This window comes from Tenrec ecaudatus, chromosome 3 (assembly GCF_050624435.1).
Source record: "Tenrec ecaudatus isolate mTenEca1 chromosome 3, mTenEca1.hap1, whole genome shotgun sequence".
Classification (NCBI taxonomy): domain Eukaryota; kingdom Metazoa; phylum Chordata; class Mammalia; order Afrosoricida; family Tenrecidae; genus Tenrec; species Tenrec ecaudatus.
In genome coordinates this window covers 122,418,182-122,436,596 of record NC_134532.1, presented here as the reverse complement: position 1 = coordinate 122,436,596, position 18,415 = coordinate 122,418,182, and the positions used below count along the sequence as shown (strand labels likewise).

The 18,415-nt window shown below is 41.4% G+C and overlaps 1 protein-coding gene and 1 pseudogene across 1 annotated transcript in view; both read left to right on the top strand.

Moving 5' to 3' along the window:
• Positions 1 to 386: 386 nt before the first annotated feature.
• MTTP (microsomal triglyceride transfer protein) overlaps positions 387 to 18,415 on the top strand; it is a 47,587-nt gene continuing 29,558 nt past the window's right edge. Inside the window, exons 1-6 of the mRNA XM_075544867.1 lie at positions 387 to 534; positions 6,287 to 6,474; positions 8,071 to 8,214; positions 14,523 to 14,630; positions 15,971 to 16,087; positions 17,842 to 17,981. Coding sequence (XP_075400982.1) covers positions 474 to 534; positions 6,287 to 6,474; positions 8,071 to 8,214; positions 14,523 to 14,630; positions 15,971 to 16,087; positions 17,842 to 17,981 — 758 coding nt within the window. The 5' untranslated portion in view covers positions 387 to 473. The remainder of the gene's footprint in view (positions 535 to 6,286; positions 6,475 to 8,070; positions 8,215 to 14,522; positions 14,631 to 15,970; positions 16,088 to 17,841; positions 17,982 to 18,415) is intronic.
• On the top strand, positions 16,309 to 17,431 carry LOC142443074 (elongator complex protein 4 pseudogene; annotated as a pseudogene).

Genomic DNA, 18,415 nt, shown 5'->3' with positions numbered 1-18,415 from the left:
AAGAAATGGTAAAGTTCAACTGTGTTCAGAATGGTTTGAGAATCCCCATAACTCCCACATAAATTAATGAAATGTGGATATAGCAGACACAGGCATAATGATGATATATTTAGTAGGCAGGGAAGTCTCACAGCCAGCTTTACTTGAAATGCTCTTCAGTGCTTCTGTCTTTATTGAGACATAGATTAGTTAACTCTCAAATTTTCTGGATTTTCCTTGTGAGTGAAAAAAAAAGATTACAGAGAAGGGAGAGACTTGGAAACTGCAGCCCACCGAAGTTTAATCATTAATCGTGAGCACCTCAGTGAACTTAGGTCCTGATTTTGGAGTTTGGAATCTGACCTTTCCTCAAAGATAAACATCGGGGCTGCAGGTGCGGATGGGAATCACTGCCGGCTGCTTGCCGAAGAGCCCACTTCTCGGTGACTCTGCGCGGGGCAGTGGCCGCTCGGCGGGGTCGCCAGCGAGCAGATATGATTCTTCTCGCGGTGCTTTTCCTCTGCTTCATTTCCTCATATTCTGCTTCTGTTAAAGGTAAGTTTGTTCCGTCTTCTACTGAATTTTGATTTTTCTTCTTGGGGGAGAAAGAATGTGTGCGTGCCTTTCTAATGAAACCATCTCCTTCCACACCATCTCCTTTACGACCATTTTTGAAGGCAAGGCTGAGTTGGCATGAAGCCCAACTGCAAATTCTGACATACATTCAGGAGAACAGAGGTCCCTTTTAGAGTTCAGTTTCTCCACCCAGTGTGCGCCTTGCTTGAGTTTCCCATTCATGCCCAGTTTCAAAGAGGGGGGCAAGATGCCAGCTATTGTTACCTATTTCTGTTGGCTATTCACCGAAGGCTGCCCCCTTATTTGAATTGTAAAAGAAGATTCAAAAGGAGAAGTTCCTGAATTTCCTTCTAGTTGCTTAGCAATGTGACGTCAGGAAGAATTAGATTCAAGAAAAAGACATTTGATTTGTCAAAGAAATATGAATGAAATTATAAAACAATGCATTTAATTCTATTGCCATTCAAAAATGATAGAATTGTGATATCTGATGAATTAAAAAATAATAATAAAACTCCACGAGGTAGAATTAAGAAAGAAGGCTTACAATATTTGAAAAAGAATATTGCTAGTTTTACTGGTAGTTTCTATTTTAAGACACAATTGACTTTTGGAAAATGTGAATTTATCAGAGAAGGCATTTAAAAAGCCCATATTTTACAAGGAATCCTCTAGAAAGTTCTATGAAAAATGTTAATAGAGAATCTTCTTTTTATCCAATATTTGATAAACTCTGGATTTTAAAATGTTGTACCCTGTGCAAATATCCATTTTTAGAGTTTCTTAAGGAGACGCTCAGTTAAAACCAATCATTCTAACATATTACTTAAAATGATGGGGTCCAGTTTTATAAACTACTTATGATCAGCTGCTCTGTTGATTACTTACCTTAAGTAATTGGTGTAAAGCAATTCACTTGTAAATTTAAAAACTCTCTTGGGGTAATTCTGGCTTTTAATCATAAACTGGAGTTGGCGTCAAGATTTTTGTGTCCAAAGTTTTCAGATAAGGAGAAAAAGTCTGTTACTGGAGCAATAAATGGCGGGCTAAATTACATCACACTGTAGGTTATGGACTAAGGAGAATCCAGTGTTTATAGATTTCTTTAAAATTTGGCATTTGAAGGTGAAATCCTTATAAGAATTTTCTCAAAATGAGAAGGAAGTAAATAGTTGTAACTTATGTGTCAAAATTGCCGAATGAAGAGTTTACTATTTTATTGTTAAAGAAACTGGAATTTGAAATGTGAGTGATTTCAGTAGCATCATAGCAAACCCTAACACCATGACATTTTAAAATACCTGCACAGAGAATGTGCTTTAAGAAGAATGATACATGGCAAGGCCAGAAGTTGGAAACCACGAGTCGCTCCAAGAGAGACACACCAGGCTTTAGACTTCTGCAGAGCCAAGGCTTCAGAAACCGGCAGGTGGAGCTTCCCTGTCCTGGAGGGTGCCTAAGAGGCAGAATGGAGTTGATGGCTGTGGTTCTGTGTTTGTTCATATACCCAGAGCCTTCAAAGAGTTCTCGCAAAAATCGTTACCTGTTCATTCCAATTTTCCATGAACGTTGTGGAGCCCACCATGTATTTACACACACACACACACACACACACACACACACACACACACACCAATGGTACACAGGAAATACATTTTAGACTTTAACAAATCACTACAGTTTATTGTGTATCAGCTCGGAGGCACATCCAAATAGTTAGAACTTGAAGCTCACTCAATTCAGGGGCAATATTTGAGAAAAGATGCGAGGAGAGTTTATTTTTGAACATTTTACTGAAAAAGATATGAGTGCACATTGTAAGGACCCCCTTCTAATGTCTTAAGAGGAGCTTGCAAAAGTGAGAAGACCTCAAGTTTAGGTTTCATTGGCTCCAGGGGACAAGCAGCTTATGAACTTGACCGTTGTCTGTCAAATTAAGACTGAGCTGCATTTGTGTGATGTGATGTCATGATTAATGATAAGCTTCTTGCCTTTATAATGACTGACGCTTAACTCACAAAATACTATAAAGGGTCCACGTTAAAACCGGACCATCCAGCAGTTAGAGATCCAAGGCAACATCTCAAAACTCATCTCTAATTCAAACGACCCATGCTCCGATTTAACACATCTGCAATTCATACGGGGGAAGGAGGAAGGCAGCTTGGAATGTAAACAGGATGGAAGAGAAGTGAGGATTTGAGATCCTAAAACGGGTATTCAGAAGCAATATGCTGAGGGGGACCTCACCAAAGACTCAAGTTTTCCTTATTATTGTCAGCTGCCGTCAAATAGGCTATCCGCTCACGGAGCGTCCACAGATAATGGGATTGGACCTTGGGATCCCTGGGGACTGACACACAGCAAAGCGAACATTGATTCACCAGTCTATACACGGCCCTAAATGGAACACAGGTTTCCTGCTTTTTCTTAGTTACACTTTGCGATGGTGCGTCTGTTCTCAGCGCATCTTCGTCCAGCTTTCTTTAGAGTACTTTTACTTTGGATGACCCACTCATGAACTTTCTGTTCAACCTTGTCACCTTTATCATTCCTCCACTTTAATCTTTCTCTCAGTTCCTGGCCCTACCAGTGCTTTTCAACCCATTCATGCCAATGACCTTCCTTCTTTTTTCATAACCTTGAGTATCTGAATCATCTTACTCCTGACCTGAGAAAGGTATCTGTCACCTTCATGTCATTGCACATCTCTTCAAACTTCACCTTTAATGTATCTCTACTTTGTCTCCTTGCCAATGAACAGTGCTATTGAATTTATCGAAATCTGGTCAATGAATATTGGAAAGATATTTCTTAAATGGTTCAAAACTAAGAATTTGGTTACTTTTAAGTCACTTGATCATTTAAAATGGACTTGAAGGACCTATTGAAGAAGTACAGACTCCCTTTTGGTTAAAACTAACGTCTCTTTTGATATTATCTAACACTGGTTTTTAAAATTGTTTTTAAGTATACTAGAAAGAGCCGCCCCCTAAAAAGAGATATTAAATTAACAATAGAATTATGTTAAACCTTTGCCTCTGCTGCTTCGTGTCACCAGATTTGAGTGACATAAACCAGGAGACACTCACCACAAAGGAAAGGACTGGAAAGGATGACAGGGGCAACACTGAAGTGTAACCCTTTTTATTGAGCCATTTAAGACTTTGTCTCCCATTAAGGGATGTATACAAAAATGTTCTGAAAGAGCAAGGCCCTTCTTTTCTGCACTTCATGCTGATGGGGTAGTGGTTTCCCATTGGGCTGCTAACTGCAGGATCAGTAGTTTGAAACCGCCAGCTACTCAGAAGAAGCAAGGTGGGGCTTTCTACTCCAGTAAAGAGTTACTGTCCCAGAAACCCACAGGGGCAATTGTACCCTGCCTTATAGGGTCCCTATGAGACGCCATTGACTCAAGGGCAATGAGCATTTTCAGTAAGGCAGAGTGAAAAACTGGATTGTTCTGCTGTTAGGCGGTTCTTCTTCACATTATTTTGACTGGAAAAGTATGTGAACAGCATGACAGCTGGTAAGGCACTGGAGTCTGAAAGAAAGCTACTTTCCCTAAAATAGTTTACACTTAATCCAAAGTCAACTTCAATCTGCATGGGATCAAATTGACAACAGGAACTTGACAGAATAGATGAGACGCTTGTGTGGGTCTCTATTACTAATGGCGATATCCTTTAGAAAGGCCATGGAGAAAGGGGGCATAGCCCAGAGGATGTAGCCTGTGGAAAACCGAATTCTACTTCTGAAATTGTTGAAGCGGCACATGTTTTGTTATGTACAGTTTCACGCCACAAAATCCAAATTCACTGCCATCGAGTGGATGCTAACTCATAGCGACCCTACAGGCCAGGTTAGAACTACCCTTGTGAATTTCCAAGACTAACTGCTTACTGGAGTAAAAAGCCCCATCTTTCTGGTTTTGAACTGCTAACCTTTTATTTCACAGCCCACAGCCAGTAGACAAACCACACATGCCAAAACAAACAAATAACAGCCAAAAAAAACCCTACTCAAAAACAAAAGAAGAAAATGACACCTTCATATAGTTCAAAAACTTGGATTTTATGCATTCAAAAGTCAAATCCAAACCATGGCTGCTATTGGGTTGATCTTCCCTTGCCTGTCATGATCATGCTAGCCTGACAAGTGCTATCAGGATTAGATAAGACAACACCTAGTTCCTTGTGATTTGAGAAGTATCATAAAATGTAAATCTTCCTGACCCTAATGTCTTCCCTGGTCAGATAGTCCGTGTTTGAACTAGTGGCCGAGTTCCCAGTGAAATTGCAAAGGAGGGGGAGATGAGGGAGGTTGGAGAGCTTCCCAAGCAGGTGTCCTCCCTCCCCTTCAAGGTGTTTTCTCCTTCTTCAGGTTCTGCCTACCTTGCTGCTTGAACATTTGGTTTTCAGCTGTTTTATGCCCATCGTTTTTCCTTTGGGAAACTGGTGCTGCAGTTGTTGAAGGAGATTGTTTTTGCGTAGATGATCAAGGCATTACAGAGGTGTCCTTAATTTCGGGAGCTTTACAAATGCATTTACTTCCCTTCTAGTTTTCTCAACTTTCTTTCCTATGCATTCTCCAGGGGAAAGGTAATTATGGTTACCAATTATATTAACCAGTCAATGTGACCTGTTAGCACTGAGGCAAAAAAAGAAAAAAAATATCAAAACACCCCACAACCACCAATGAGTGAATGCTGACTCATAGTGACCCCTGTGGGTTTCCAAGACAGTAACAGCTTACTGGAGTAGAAAGCCCAGTCTCTCTCCTGCCAAGGTGCCGGTGGTTTTGAATTGCCACCACATGGATCACAGCCCAACACATAACCACTACACCACCACGGCTCCTATAGAGCACAGAAGAAAAATGTAACCTTAAGTTGTTTTGTACGATCTCTTAAAAGCTAGGTAGCCATAGATAGGAATATATAAAAGTAATTTATATGGCCATGAACTTTATCTCTAGGAAAAACTTGATCTTACTCTTCTTTCACATTTTTAAAAATAAGTTAAACTAAGTTGAGAATGCACGACCGAGTACATGCATCAGTTTTCTGGGTTCGCAATACAGATTTGCATATTATTTGATATGAAAGTACCTTTGCCAAAATTAAGCCCGTGCTACGACTTTTGGTAGAAAAACAGCTAAAGGTACCCAGGTACCAAACCCAAGCCCACTGTCGTGGAGCCCGCTCCTACTGTGAGAGAGCTGATTTAAATTCATATATCTGGGTAATAAAGGTATGCTAGATAAGGGAATAAAGTAAATTATATTCTTCAGCCAAATTAAGCAAGGGAACTACCTTCTAACCTTTAAAATTAGAATTGATATTCATGCATTAAAATAATAAACGACTTAAAGAATTTTGTAAAGCAATCCCTGGTAGAACCTCTACTGCTAACCAGGCTCACGTCACTAAAAGAAGAACACAGTGGCATTCAAGCTTTTCGAAAGTTCAACCAGGGCAATGTTGAGGCAGTAAATTGATGATGAGGGCTACAGACATGGAGGGTTCTGAAATGGGAGATTGTTTGTTTATTTGTTTTGCAAGTCAATGATTTCAGCAGATAGAAAAGTTGAAACACAGCCTACCTAGTTCTTTCATTCAGTCAATATTTACTATGCTCCCGCTGGGCACCTATGAGCTAGACAATGAGGAATGCAATGTAGCAAGATACCTTAAAATTAAAACTTGTCTTTCTTCACTATCTTTCTGCAGGTCACACAACCGGCCTTTCACTAAATAATGACCGGCTTTATAAACTCACATACTCCACTGAAGTTATTCTTGATCGAGGCAAAGGGAAACTTCAAGACATTGTGGGCTTCCGAATTTCATCCAATGTGGATGCTGTGTTATTGTGGAGAAATCCCGATGGTGACGACGACCAACTGATCAAAATCACAGTAGGTATTTTCTACCAGATGCAAAAATTCAATGCCATCAAAGGCTTGGAGAAGTGCTCTTGTTTTCATGCTCTTTGCTGTATGCCCCCGTGATTGGTTAGCTACCACGAAGATGAGTAGGTTTATCATTCTGACAAGAGTAATCTGACATTTTCAAATCATAGAGGAAGACTGTGAATAGTGTATGCTGGTGAATATAATTAGAATATAATGCCCAGCTCTATATTTTCTATACATCAGAACATGAAACTGCAATCCACTCAACGTGTACTAGAAGTCTAACATCCATGTCATATGAAAAACAACAGAGCCAACACTAACTGAAAGTGAAGAACAAATTAGGAGGTGCCTGAGTTCCTTGTATATTGACTTATCAGTAAGGGGGTAGGCCTAATTTAAATTCGTCCAGAGGAAGGAGCCAGGCGACCCTCCCAACTGGAAGTGTCTGGTTGGTCATGATGGAGTTGAATTTTTTTTTGTTGTGAAACAAGGTTGGATTTGGTAGCTTTTTTGGTCACTTCAAAGTTTAAGATATTTGTGATTCATAGTTGATTTTTAAGAGTCTAAAGCCACTAGCTTCCTTTAGTAAGGCTTGTTCTAATTAAACAACTACACAGGACCACGTGCTTGGAACAAAACTTGCCAATGGATATTTTTGGTGAGATGTTCTTGCAAAAAAACATTTACCAAGCAATCTTTCCTTTTCTGAATGCCTCTAACAGTATCTATCTCCTAATTTGGTTAAAAATTCACTTATACAAAAAAGAGACCTGGCTTACTGGTTGGATAGAGAGGGGTGAAACCCTAGTCTGTAATTGAGCCCATCTAGATGGCTCAATTTTCAACCAAACAATAGCTCCATAAAGGGGAACAATAACTCTCATTAGATACACACACCTAGAATGATCAGCCATTTAAGATAAAAAAGGGCAGTGGGTACCCAAGGGCAAAGTTCAAGAAGGCTTAGGAAGGACGGACTAGAAAGAGGGAACATAGGGAGGAATTTGCATCTGTGATGTTACATGAAGGGATTTCAACTAATGATCATGAAACCAACTGGGTATGAATTGTTGAATGTCAACCTGGTGACCTACTCTCTAAACCTTGCCCCAATTCACAGTCATAATCATTTTCAAAAGCATCACCATCCATCATCTCTCTGCGTCTTTCCTCAACAGAAGAATAAACCAGTCTTTCAGAAACATCGTTGCTCCCTTTTTTAGTTCAGTAACTAGACTGAAACTTGAAATCTTTAGAAAGGGGCCAAGATTCATCACAGATTAATGGTAGAAACAGTGAAGACAGATGGAAGCAGTTCAGAGTGAATGGAAGAAAAGATATAATGACATAGAAGAGCCATGTTCCAGTCTCAGTATTTGTAAGCCTGCAGCTTCAGATTTCCCTTAGCACTTAATTCAGATATTTCATTTTGAGCCTTTTATTCATTTTGTCAAAAAGTGAATCATATAGATTGGAACAGGACAGATAAAAGACCCTGGCCGCCCATTCTTCCACCTATTTATTTTTTCCAAGAGCTTTTTTTATGGCAACAGACATGGGGGATCTTTCTAATTGATATTTTGTGTATGACTCCAGATGAATGATGTGAATGTGGAAAATGTGAACCAGCAGAGAGGAGAAAAGAGCATCTTCAAAGGAAAGAGCACACCCAAAATCCTAGGAAAGGAGAACTTGGAAGCTCTGCAAAGACCTGTGCTTGTTCACTTAATTCATGGAAAGGTAAATGTGATGTTTGGGGCCTGTCATCTTTCTGCTTCAACTTCCTGTTTTCTTTCTCTCAGTAGATATTATCTCGAGGTGGCAATATTGTCATTCATTTTATGCTAAATGGATTTTTAAAAATAGCTAATAAATAGAAATTGGAAATTAAGATGTACGAAGTGAATAAAGACACTGAAATACCTTACATTTTCTAGCCATTTATGTTTCCTACATGCAAACCTTTGCAGTAGAGTCAGGCTTTTGCTTAGTGATAGCAAGCATTATTAAAGGTACATTCCTTAACAAATTAGGAGATATTGCCCCGCTAGCATAATGCAGCAAATCCTTACAGCACGGTTTCATAGCTCCCCCACAAAAGCAGACAAATGGTAAGAATGGAAGAATGCAATGTAACTTGTCAGGGAAATCAAGGCGCAATTGCACAGCGATAATAAGTAAAGATTGTAGTAAAGTCGTAAAGAGCATGAGAGGCAGAAGAGAGATGGAAATAATGGAGTCAGACACATTCATGGTAGCAATGCTCACCTCAGGCCCACTTGTTGGTCCACGTGGAGAGAGAAAGATATTTAATGCTAACCAAGGCTTTTATATTCTCTGGGGACATGCAAGCCCCTAATTACCGGTGAAGACATACGTCACAGGAAAGGGCTGTGCTATAGGTAATACAGTAATGAGGGGGTGATCTAGGGGAACGTGTGCCATAAGAAGAGGAGGGAGTGGGGGTACACATGTGGCAAGATGGGCAGATTCTAGGTTCAGGATGGCAGCCTAACTTTGGATGTCACTGAGCCAGTTTGACCTGTTCCCTGGCTCAACTATAGAGACCATTATCAGTAGGGTGTAAACCCACCCACAGGAACCAAGCTAATGATCTCAAGCCTTTAGGGAGAAGTAGCCCATTGTTCTTAACAGCAGGGAGCGGGGCCTACCTGTGGGACCAGACAACTTGTCTGGTAACTCACTGCCTTCAGGGAGAATGTCTGTAAGCATCTGACCTCCCACCACATGTTGGCAAAAAGCCCCTAATGTTTGGCATGTCTTTGGGGGAGACAAAGCTGGGAAAAGTCTCTTTATAATCCCACAGTAAGTTAGATGTACATCATGTAGACACTAGTGCTGAGATGACTAATATCTGTCTCAAACATCAAGTTGAAACTTTTGAAAAGGTGTGACATTTCAAAGATAGAGTTGAAATTTTACAAAAGTGTTTAAAGTTTTAATTATATTACTTTGGAAAGCGTTGTATACATTAAAATAGTGAATGAACTCAATTTTATAACCATTCAAAATCTGATCAGAAAATTCTGCAAGAGTGCATTCCTGATGTCTTGATTTTAATCTATTAAGATAGATTTACTGCATTTTGAATGGAAAAGCAATAGTGGCCAGTGAAGTATTAGGCCTTACATATTTGGGTTAATGAGAATACAAATATTGTGCTGACATACAAAAGGGCATTCATAAAAACAAGAGCACGGTTTTGAGGATCACAATGGAGAAACAGAAAGGGATCTGTAAAGTAAAATGGAAAGAAAATACTTTAAAATATGTATTTCAGGACTCGAGAGCGTCGCGAATAATGATGCCCGTTCCTGTAATGTACGCAGGGCACATTTCTATCATGTAAAAGGGCACTCAGAGGGAGAGCCTTCCTGTGCAAGCCTCCCACAATCAAGCTGGAACAGCCATCTTTAGGGAGCCTTTCTCTCTCCTCGCCGAGTGTGAAAATATTCCCTATGCTTCAGGCTTTACTCATTAGCCCTTTATTTTATGAGGTTCGAACCATTCAAGCCCTCTGGAAATACACATCGCTCTTTGAGCTCTCTGAGTCCCCTGTAACTAGCTCACTTACGGCTCTTCTCGCCTTCCTTGGATCATTGGTGTCCGTTGCTCACGTGTTGTTGGGGTACAGCTATCTTCCCTTCTTAGATGTCATCAGGGTCCCATGATGACATAGAACCTCTCACCTCATAGAACCTGCCACCCTGTCTTGTACTGACCGACGGATGGTCCATGCTTTCCCAATGCTCTCCTAACCTCATAGCACCCTGAGCTTATCCCTCAGGAAGCTTTCATGAAGTGTATTCTGTACTCCTTCCTATTTAGCCACCATTCCCATTCAGAATACGCTTCCTCAGGGCAGCGACGGTGCCTTTCTCTGTGGATTCAGCACTGTGCTGATAGAAGGAATGTTTTACACCATAAATAATGAATTTATAAGATTATAGGAGGCGAACATGAATTGGGCTTTGAGAAAGCCCTTGAGCAAACATTCTCAGCTAAAACACCCTTAGCACTCACGGTGCCAGGCTGTGATCGAAAGCATTGCCCAAATGATCTCTTTTCCCCCATACCAACCTTAAAAAGCAGGTACCGTTTCATCTTTTTCTCATTCTGACTAAGGAAATCAACAGACTCACACAAGTAGCAAGGGCTGGCCCTTGGGTTTGATTAGACAGCAGGTCTAATTTCAGAGCACATGCTGAAACCTGGATGCTCTCCTGTCTGTCTTCCGGCGCCAAGCATTTGGAGAACTTGTTTTCATTGACCTGTAATATTCTGTGCTTCACCGTTTCTATAATTCCCTTGACTTGTATGTGGTACAGTTTTGTTAATACGAAATGATGCTGTTTTCTGCTCTGGGCTTTCAACGTAGCAAGACACTGGACTCATAAAATATTAATTGCCCTTATAATCTTTGTGACAACCAGTCACTTTATAGCTCCTTGGGTAGCAGCGGGGCACAAAGTCCTTTGTTCCACACCTAAGGGGCACAGTGCCCTCACTGGTCAAAGGCTGAACTGGAGCTGCCACATCATTATTACGGTGACTCCAACCAGCCAGTTCTCAGGCTGCGGTGACTGACGGCCCCGCGGGTTAAAGTACATCGTGATAGCTTTCAGTTATATGATAAAGTACTTTTCACAGGAGGTGGGGGATGGGAATGACCCTGGAGACCAAGAAACCGTGGGGAAGGTAGAGCCACTTCACTGTCAGAAAGGGCAGTACTTACCTACAATATCAGTTTGCTGCGAGAAATTATGAGAAGATTGGCTAAACTGATGATCAGCCCCTTGTAGAGAAAAATTTCTACCCCAGGCTCGAATTTAGCTATTTATAAAATTTTAAATGCTCCATTGAATTTAGTTTTATTCCCAGAAATTTCTGTGATTTCAAGGATGCTTATCAGCATCTCTATATATTTTTTCTCCTTCCAAAGGTCCCATGTTAAGCTCCATATTTGCATTTAAAAGAGCCCCCCTCAAAATGCACAGATACATATTCATCACCTATCTTCTTTATTCCTCCTCATCTGTGTTTGAGCAGGACTCTCATTTTGTCAGCCCATCATAAGCCACCTTGGGTGCACAACAGCTATCTGGTTAAGTTCATTAACACTGACAAGCGAAAGATGCCTCAAGCTATTGTGTGGATTCTCTTTTAGCCTGAAATGCTAATCCACTTAACTGGGTCATTACCAGATTTCCATTTCTGATTTGGACTGTCTGCACTGATTAAATTAAGCACCTAGCAGCTGAGCCTGCCCTTTATTTTCTGTTCTTTCTAATACTGTTTTGTGCCTTGAATTGGGCAGCATGTGACTCCGTGCACACACATGAAGTCCAGAAAGCCTCGAGATTTCTATTTCACTTGCTGGTTTTCTGTCGTGTTAGTTGCTAGCCGCGCTCTGACTTCGATGTACAGCACAGGTAAGAGTTAGGGACAGTTCCAGCTCAGGGGAACAGACATCACCACCAGTTCCAGTTTTTCTAGGATCCTTTCTGTTTAAGTATGCTATTTGGCCAGGTAATAGAATTTTGCCTCTTCTTAGTCTTAAAAAAATATGTTCAAATTAATGGAATCTTTAGAGACAGGCATATTCTTCTTGGTGGAACCCGGAGAATGATGTCACTGGCTCCAAGGGAAAGGGGCTCTTGAACTTGAAGTGGGAGAGGTACTGCTTCTCCTTCCCCCAGATCTCTCATCTCTCCTGGCCTGGCTTCGTTGGGTTAAAAGGCTCAGTTTGGAACCAGGTTGTGCCTGCTGCAGCTCATTAGGGGCACTGGGGACTGTGAATTTAGATAAGAATCCTGTGCTCTCCATCGTTCAGAATTCATTTCAGGATTGAATGAAGTAATCAGCTTTATAGCCTGGATATAATAAAGCTTACTCAGTTCCTGTTGTGAAACAATGACTGTAAGATTATTGCGGTGACAGCCACGCGGACTGAACTGCCAGGGTCTGACCTTCTCATTCTCTGTCTTCTCTTATTGCAAAGTAGCTCAGTTCCAAGACAGGGTTGAAACTTAGCTAACAGTCGGTCTACTCTGGACCTTGCTGGTTGTCACTAAAGAAAGAATTTAAACCCTGGAAGTAGTTGTCATAAACACGGCATAGGGAAATTCCCATTTCTTTCTTCTAGAGTCAAAAAAGAAATGCTAAGAGAAAGAATGAAACAACTAGGAAGAAAAAATTACAGCTGTTATTTCCGTCTCACAGGTTACTTTTTTCACTCTATCACAAAAATCAAACAAATACAAACTTGACTGTAACCCCTTTCCTTAGAGACCCCGGGGCACGAAGGAGTAGTTGTGGAGCACTCGACTCTCTGTACGATCCAGAGGCTAGGTGTGGGTTTCTGAAATTTTAAATAAAACCTTCTAAGTGGTTCCTACACGTTTTGAGTCTAGAAATGGGAGTAAGGATGATGCTAAGTGTCTTTCCCCAACCTATTGGCACCTCTTCTTTCTAAAGAGTTTTAAACTAAGGAGGCCTGAGCCATGCACAGGAGTGCTTTACCACCACGTGGGCATTCTATTTCCAAGCTCAAGTAACTCAGTTGCAAGGCCTTAATTGTCCCTGTGGAGTTCCTGAATGAGGCACAGGGCTCATGTGCTTGGCTACTAACCAGATAGTTGGAGGTTCGAATCTTCCCCCAGGTGCTTCAGCCATAAGGTTTGGCAGGATCTCCTTTTAAAAAGTCTGCTGCTGGAAACCCTATGGAGCACCCATCTACGGTGACACACAGGGTATCAAAATGGACTCAGAGACAACTGGTGATGGTCCTCGTCATTCTGAAGATAGCATGCCACTCAATGTCTTGAGAAGGGAGTAGCACTGTGATTTCTTACCAAGGGGAAGAAGCCCCGGTTACCAAGGAGAACATAAGTGCAGGCTCGGGTCTGAGACATTGCCAGGTTGACAATATGATCCCACAGATTTTCAGACGATGAGGTCACCCTTCCCATCCCTTTTTAACCGGGACGAACACCATTCTAACGTGGGCTGTCAGATAAAGTACCTGGAAAATATGCCAACCGGAGAGGGTGGAAGTAGTCAGTAAAAATGGCGATATTAGGCAGCTATTTGGATAATTCAGGTAAAATCATTTCTGTTTCAGAGACATGAATTTTTAAAGTAGGCTAGTAATAGAGACTGACTTTGAATTGAGTCCACTGGCTAGTCATCAGGCTTTTGGTTTCCCTGTGAGGTGTCATGCTTGGTCTTGACGAGATCTGGGGAGCTGGGGTATTTCTGGTAGAAATGCTCAGCTATAATTATCGTAGCCCTTGGGGATTTTTACAGGAACGTTTTACATGGAAGATACCAAGCTATATTCTAGTCCTAAATTACACGATATGTTTGGAGTTAATCCAAAGTGAGGAGCAGCAGGTTGCTTTCCAGAAAATTCTCTTGGTATTTTTGCCTTGAAATATGAGCTAAGACATCAAAGTATGATGACATTGCTATTACTCCTATGCATATGTGTGTGTGTGTAAAAGTTGAAATTAAGCAAAGACGACCCTTTATATCCCCTTTGCTGTCGCATCTGAGCCACCCTCCTCATTTCAACCTTTAACCCTTTCTCTCCTGTTCTCTTCCAAGACCTTTTTCTTATCTAGTACTGTAAACCGTGGCTCGGTCTTGTTTCATACAGCGTGACAGATTGACATACTGACGCGTTCTAAAGAAATGCTCTTCATTTCACCTTTTGGGGTGGACCTTCCTCCTTTCCCAGGAATCCTACATTATCTCAGGGTCTTTTCCCTCCTTAGACCCCCCCCCCCCCCGCCATGGTTAGTTAGTGTCTCCACTACTGGTTTCACTACATTTTATATTGTGATGGCCTACCGTCTTAGAAAATTGCTTCTTTTCACAAAAAGAAATCCCAGCTCTGAAACGGCAGGGCTCTTTCTGACAGAATCAACGATGGAGAGAATCTGACCTGTCCTATCATCCACATCACTCAGCCTGATCAATGATCACTCAGGGCTTCATGTATGTTTCTCCTTTCTCCCTCTTAGGTCAAAGAATTCTACTCGTACCAGAATGAGCCGGTGGCCATAGAAAACCTCAAGAGAGGCCTGGCCAGCTTGTTTCAGATGCAGTTAAGCTCTGGGACCACCAATGAGGTACTTACTAATTTTATTAATGACACAGCATTTTTTTAAACAAAGATTCTTGATGGCCAAAGGTTAGTGCTCAGCAGTTAGTGGAAAGATGGGTGGTTTGACCCCACCCAACTGCTCTGCCTGAGAAAGACTGAGCTGGGGAACCCCTCTGGGGCAGTTCTAGTCTGTCCCTTTGTGTTGTCTGGATAGCACGAAATAGTAACATCTTCTCCAACAGCTGGCTAACCAGGATGGTTTGTATCCATGACTTGTAGAAATCCTGTGACAGGAATGACTACTGGGGTCCAAACCTGAAAAGTGAGTTGGGTGGTCAAGTCTCATTTGCATTCTCCCAACATTTTATGGGTTGAATCAGAGAGATTCGGGGACGTGTAGAACCATTAGCAGTTCGAGCTCCAGCAAAACCAGGGCATTATTCCAGCATTCCCGCTCATCACTATGGACCACTCTCCCACGGGGAGCTCATTAAGAAGGTAGACTCTTTGGAGTCATGCCAGTGATTCGGATTCAGTGGATTAGCAAGGGCCAGTATGTCTGTAATTTGAGTCTTCTTGGATACTGCGGGTCCAGTTTGGGGAACCATTGGTCTTTGCCAACCCTTTAATTTTACAGATGAAGTCACTGTGGTTAAACAAGAGGTAGAAGTCACCCAGTATCGCACTTGTCGTTAAGGGCGAAGCTGAGTCTGGAGTCCCCATTTCGTAGTCTGACTAGAGGAGTGGGAGACAGCTTTCCACACAGCTGGGTCAAGAGAATATGATGGTTAACTTGCTGCAGTAGAGGCTGGCCGTGGTGCTGGCAGTGATCTGAGGGAAAACTCAAAGAAGTGAAGCAGTGTCTCATTGAGATATGTTTGCCTAAATTCTAATGGTTGGTATGATAAATAATGAGATGAATTAATGGTACAGTTTTCTAGGAGTTGCTAAGCATGCTCAAATAGAGTTAAGGACACACACACACACACACACACACACACACACACACACACAGCCTGAATTCCACATTGGAAATCAATTGTTCTTGCCATAGGATCACAAGTCACCAGAAGTTTCCGTTCAGTTCTGACCAGGTCATTTGTCCAGCACTTGTTGGATGTTCGAGAGACGCAGGAAGTCCTGTGTGATACTAGGGATAGTAAGAGGATGCTAATAAATAAGAACTTTGGAGAATGAAAAAAATTCTCTGTGCTACTGGAAACATCAGATTCTACCTCTCTTTTCTAGTCAGCCTAGAAAAACAGGCTGTCCCCGCAACAGCCCCAGTTTCCAAACCACTTCTTATTAAAATGCAAATGCCCCACAGGAGAATTTCAAACATTCGGTTCTTATTTTCCTTTCTAGGTTGATATCTCTGGAGACTGCAAAGTGACATACCAAGCTCATCAAAACAAAGTGATTAAAATCAAGGCTTTGGAGTCATGCAAAATAGCAAGATCTGGATTCACTACTACAAATCAGGTACAAAAAATATCTTTGAGGATTTAGTTTTACAGAGATTTATTTCAAATGATTGAATAACAACGTAATAGAATATCATTTGACAACACATATGTAATTCTTAGTTTAGGTTGTAATTTCACACGTATCAAATTAATAGTCTATTAATTATATATGCTCTAAGTGTGGGTCATGGGAGAAGGTCTGAGGGGGAAGCTATTTAAAATGAAAACTCATTAAGAATGCTAATCATCATCAGTTTCCAGAGGAAGGGTCCTAGAGCCGGCAGAATCGACTGCGGCGGCTCTCGTCTGGTTTTCATTGTGGGCACACGACCGTTGACCATCGGTGCGGGAGGGGCAGCTGCTGGTATCAACCGGGCTTGGACCAGCTCTTAGGTGGAGGCTTAGCTGTTGGAACACTTCTTCTAATTGAAGAGGATAAATATGATATTTCTTCACCTTTACTCTTCAAGTATTTGCTGGCAGAGGGAATATCAGTGGGCAGACTTTGTTGGTCGCATCTGCTAAAGAAGACCCTGCTGACATTTTACAGGAACTTCCTGCCCCATTACTTGGTAATCATTGTAAAAAGGAATTTGATGAAGATTCATGTAATGACGAAACACCAGAATCTAATATTGAGATGAAACTAGCTTGGGGTTACCAGCTACTACCCAAGATGCAGGCCGGACCAGTGCCCCCTTCAAGATTTGGTCCCTTTTATGATGTTTCAAAAGAATACCCCAAGAACTGATTGAAGCTTCCAAATGGTGTGGATTTTTTCCTTCCAGAAAAGTATCATTATCTCTTCAAGCAGAAGCCTGTTCTCTGACCCCTGGTTACCTACGGTACCTTCGATTCATTCAGAGAATCATTTATGAGGAAGGAGTTGATGGACCTGATCCCCAGAAAAACCAGAAGAACATTTTAAGAGTAGGAATTCAGAATCTTGGTTCGCCTCTGTGGGGTGTGCATGTGCTGTACAGAAAACTGTGACAGCAATCACAGTCTTACCAGATTCCTCTATGTTCTCCGCGGTCTCCTGCAGAACGTGCATTCAGCCAGTCTCATTACGATGTCATCATATCTCATCCAGAATGAAGCAGCTTTCGCTCGTGTTACAAACTTGTCAGATACAGTAGTTGGGCTGGAATCATTCATGGAAACCAACCCACCAAATAAGGATTATCATGGTTTGATTCATATACAGAAGATGCCTCGACTTAATAACCTGACTGGTGATATACCAGATGTGAAAGACTTAGCTTTCAAATTAAAAAGGAAGCTATTCACCATTGAGCGATTGCATTTGCCTCCAGACTTGTCAGACACAGTGAGCCGCTCAAGCAAACGGGAGCTGTAAGAACCTGGTGCACGGCTGGGCTCAGGTTGTGGCATGATGGCCAGAGGCAAGGGGCACCTGGACTTCTGGGGGTTTCCTTCGCTGTTGCATGCAGAATTATACGACACCCTAATTACGATTGATGATAGCTTACGTAAATATTTTTGTTAGAAATTTGACCCTCCAATCCTTCAAACGAGAAATCTCTCAGGATTGTAGAAGTGGGGAGCCCGGCTCCCTACCCCATGTCTTCAATTTTGTAAAAGAAACAACTTTTTATACAGAAGTATTGCCGCAGAAATGCTTCCATTTAAAAATGTTTTCTACTCCTTTGGAGAAACTGTAGCATTTTATTTTTTAATAAAAATCAGGAAAAATGCTATTCATTTGTTAAAATGCTTGTTTGCTAACTTCTTTACTTTCTTTTGTAGGTTTTGGGGGTCAGTACAAAGGCCACATCTGTCACGACCTATAAGATAGAAGACAGCTTCGTCATTGCTGTGATGGCAGAAGAGACTCATGCTTTTGGGCTGAATTTCCTACGAGCTGTGACAGGCAAAGTAGTTTCAAAGTAAGAGAGCACTAATTAATTTCCCCCCATATTCCTTAATATACGGAGGGGTTTCAAAAGTTCATGGAAAAAAATCCATTAGCTTATCATTCCATTTTCTCCAAGTTTTTAAAGGCCTCTTCTCTTATCATACCCATCTGAGTGCTTCTGCCTTTTATAGTTTCCATCTTTATTTTTAAAAAGCTTAAAATAGTGCCTCCACTGCCAGGGAATTTATTCTGGCTCACGGGGTTGCCAAGGCTATACGTCTTTATAGTAGCAGAGAGCCTCATGTTTCTCCCAGTGAGAGGTTCCTGGGTTTGAACTACTAACCTTGTGATTTGCAGCCCAATATTTACCAACAGTCCCAGTAGGGTTCCTTACAATCATACCTGGCATACCTAATTTTCAGAGAACAGAATTTCATGGGCAGTTATTTATTGAGCATAATTTAA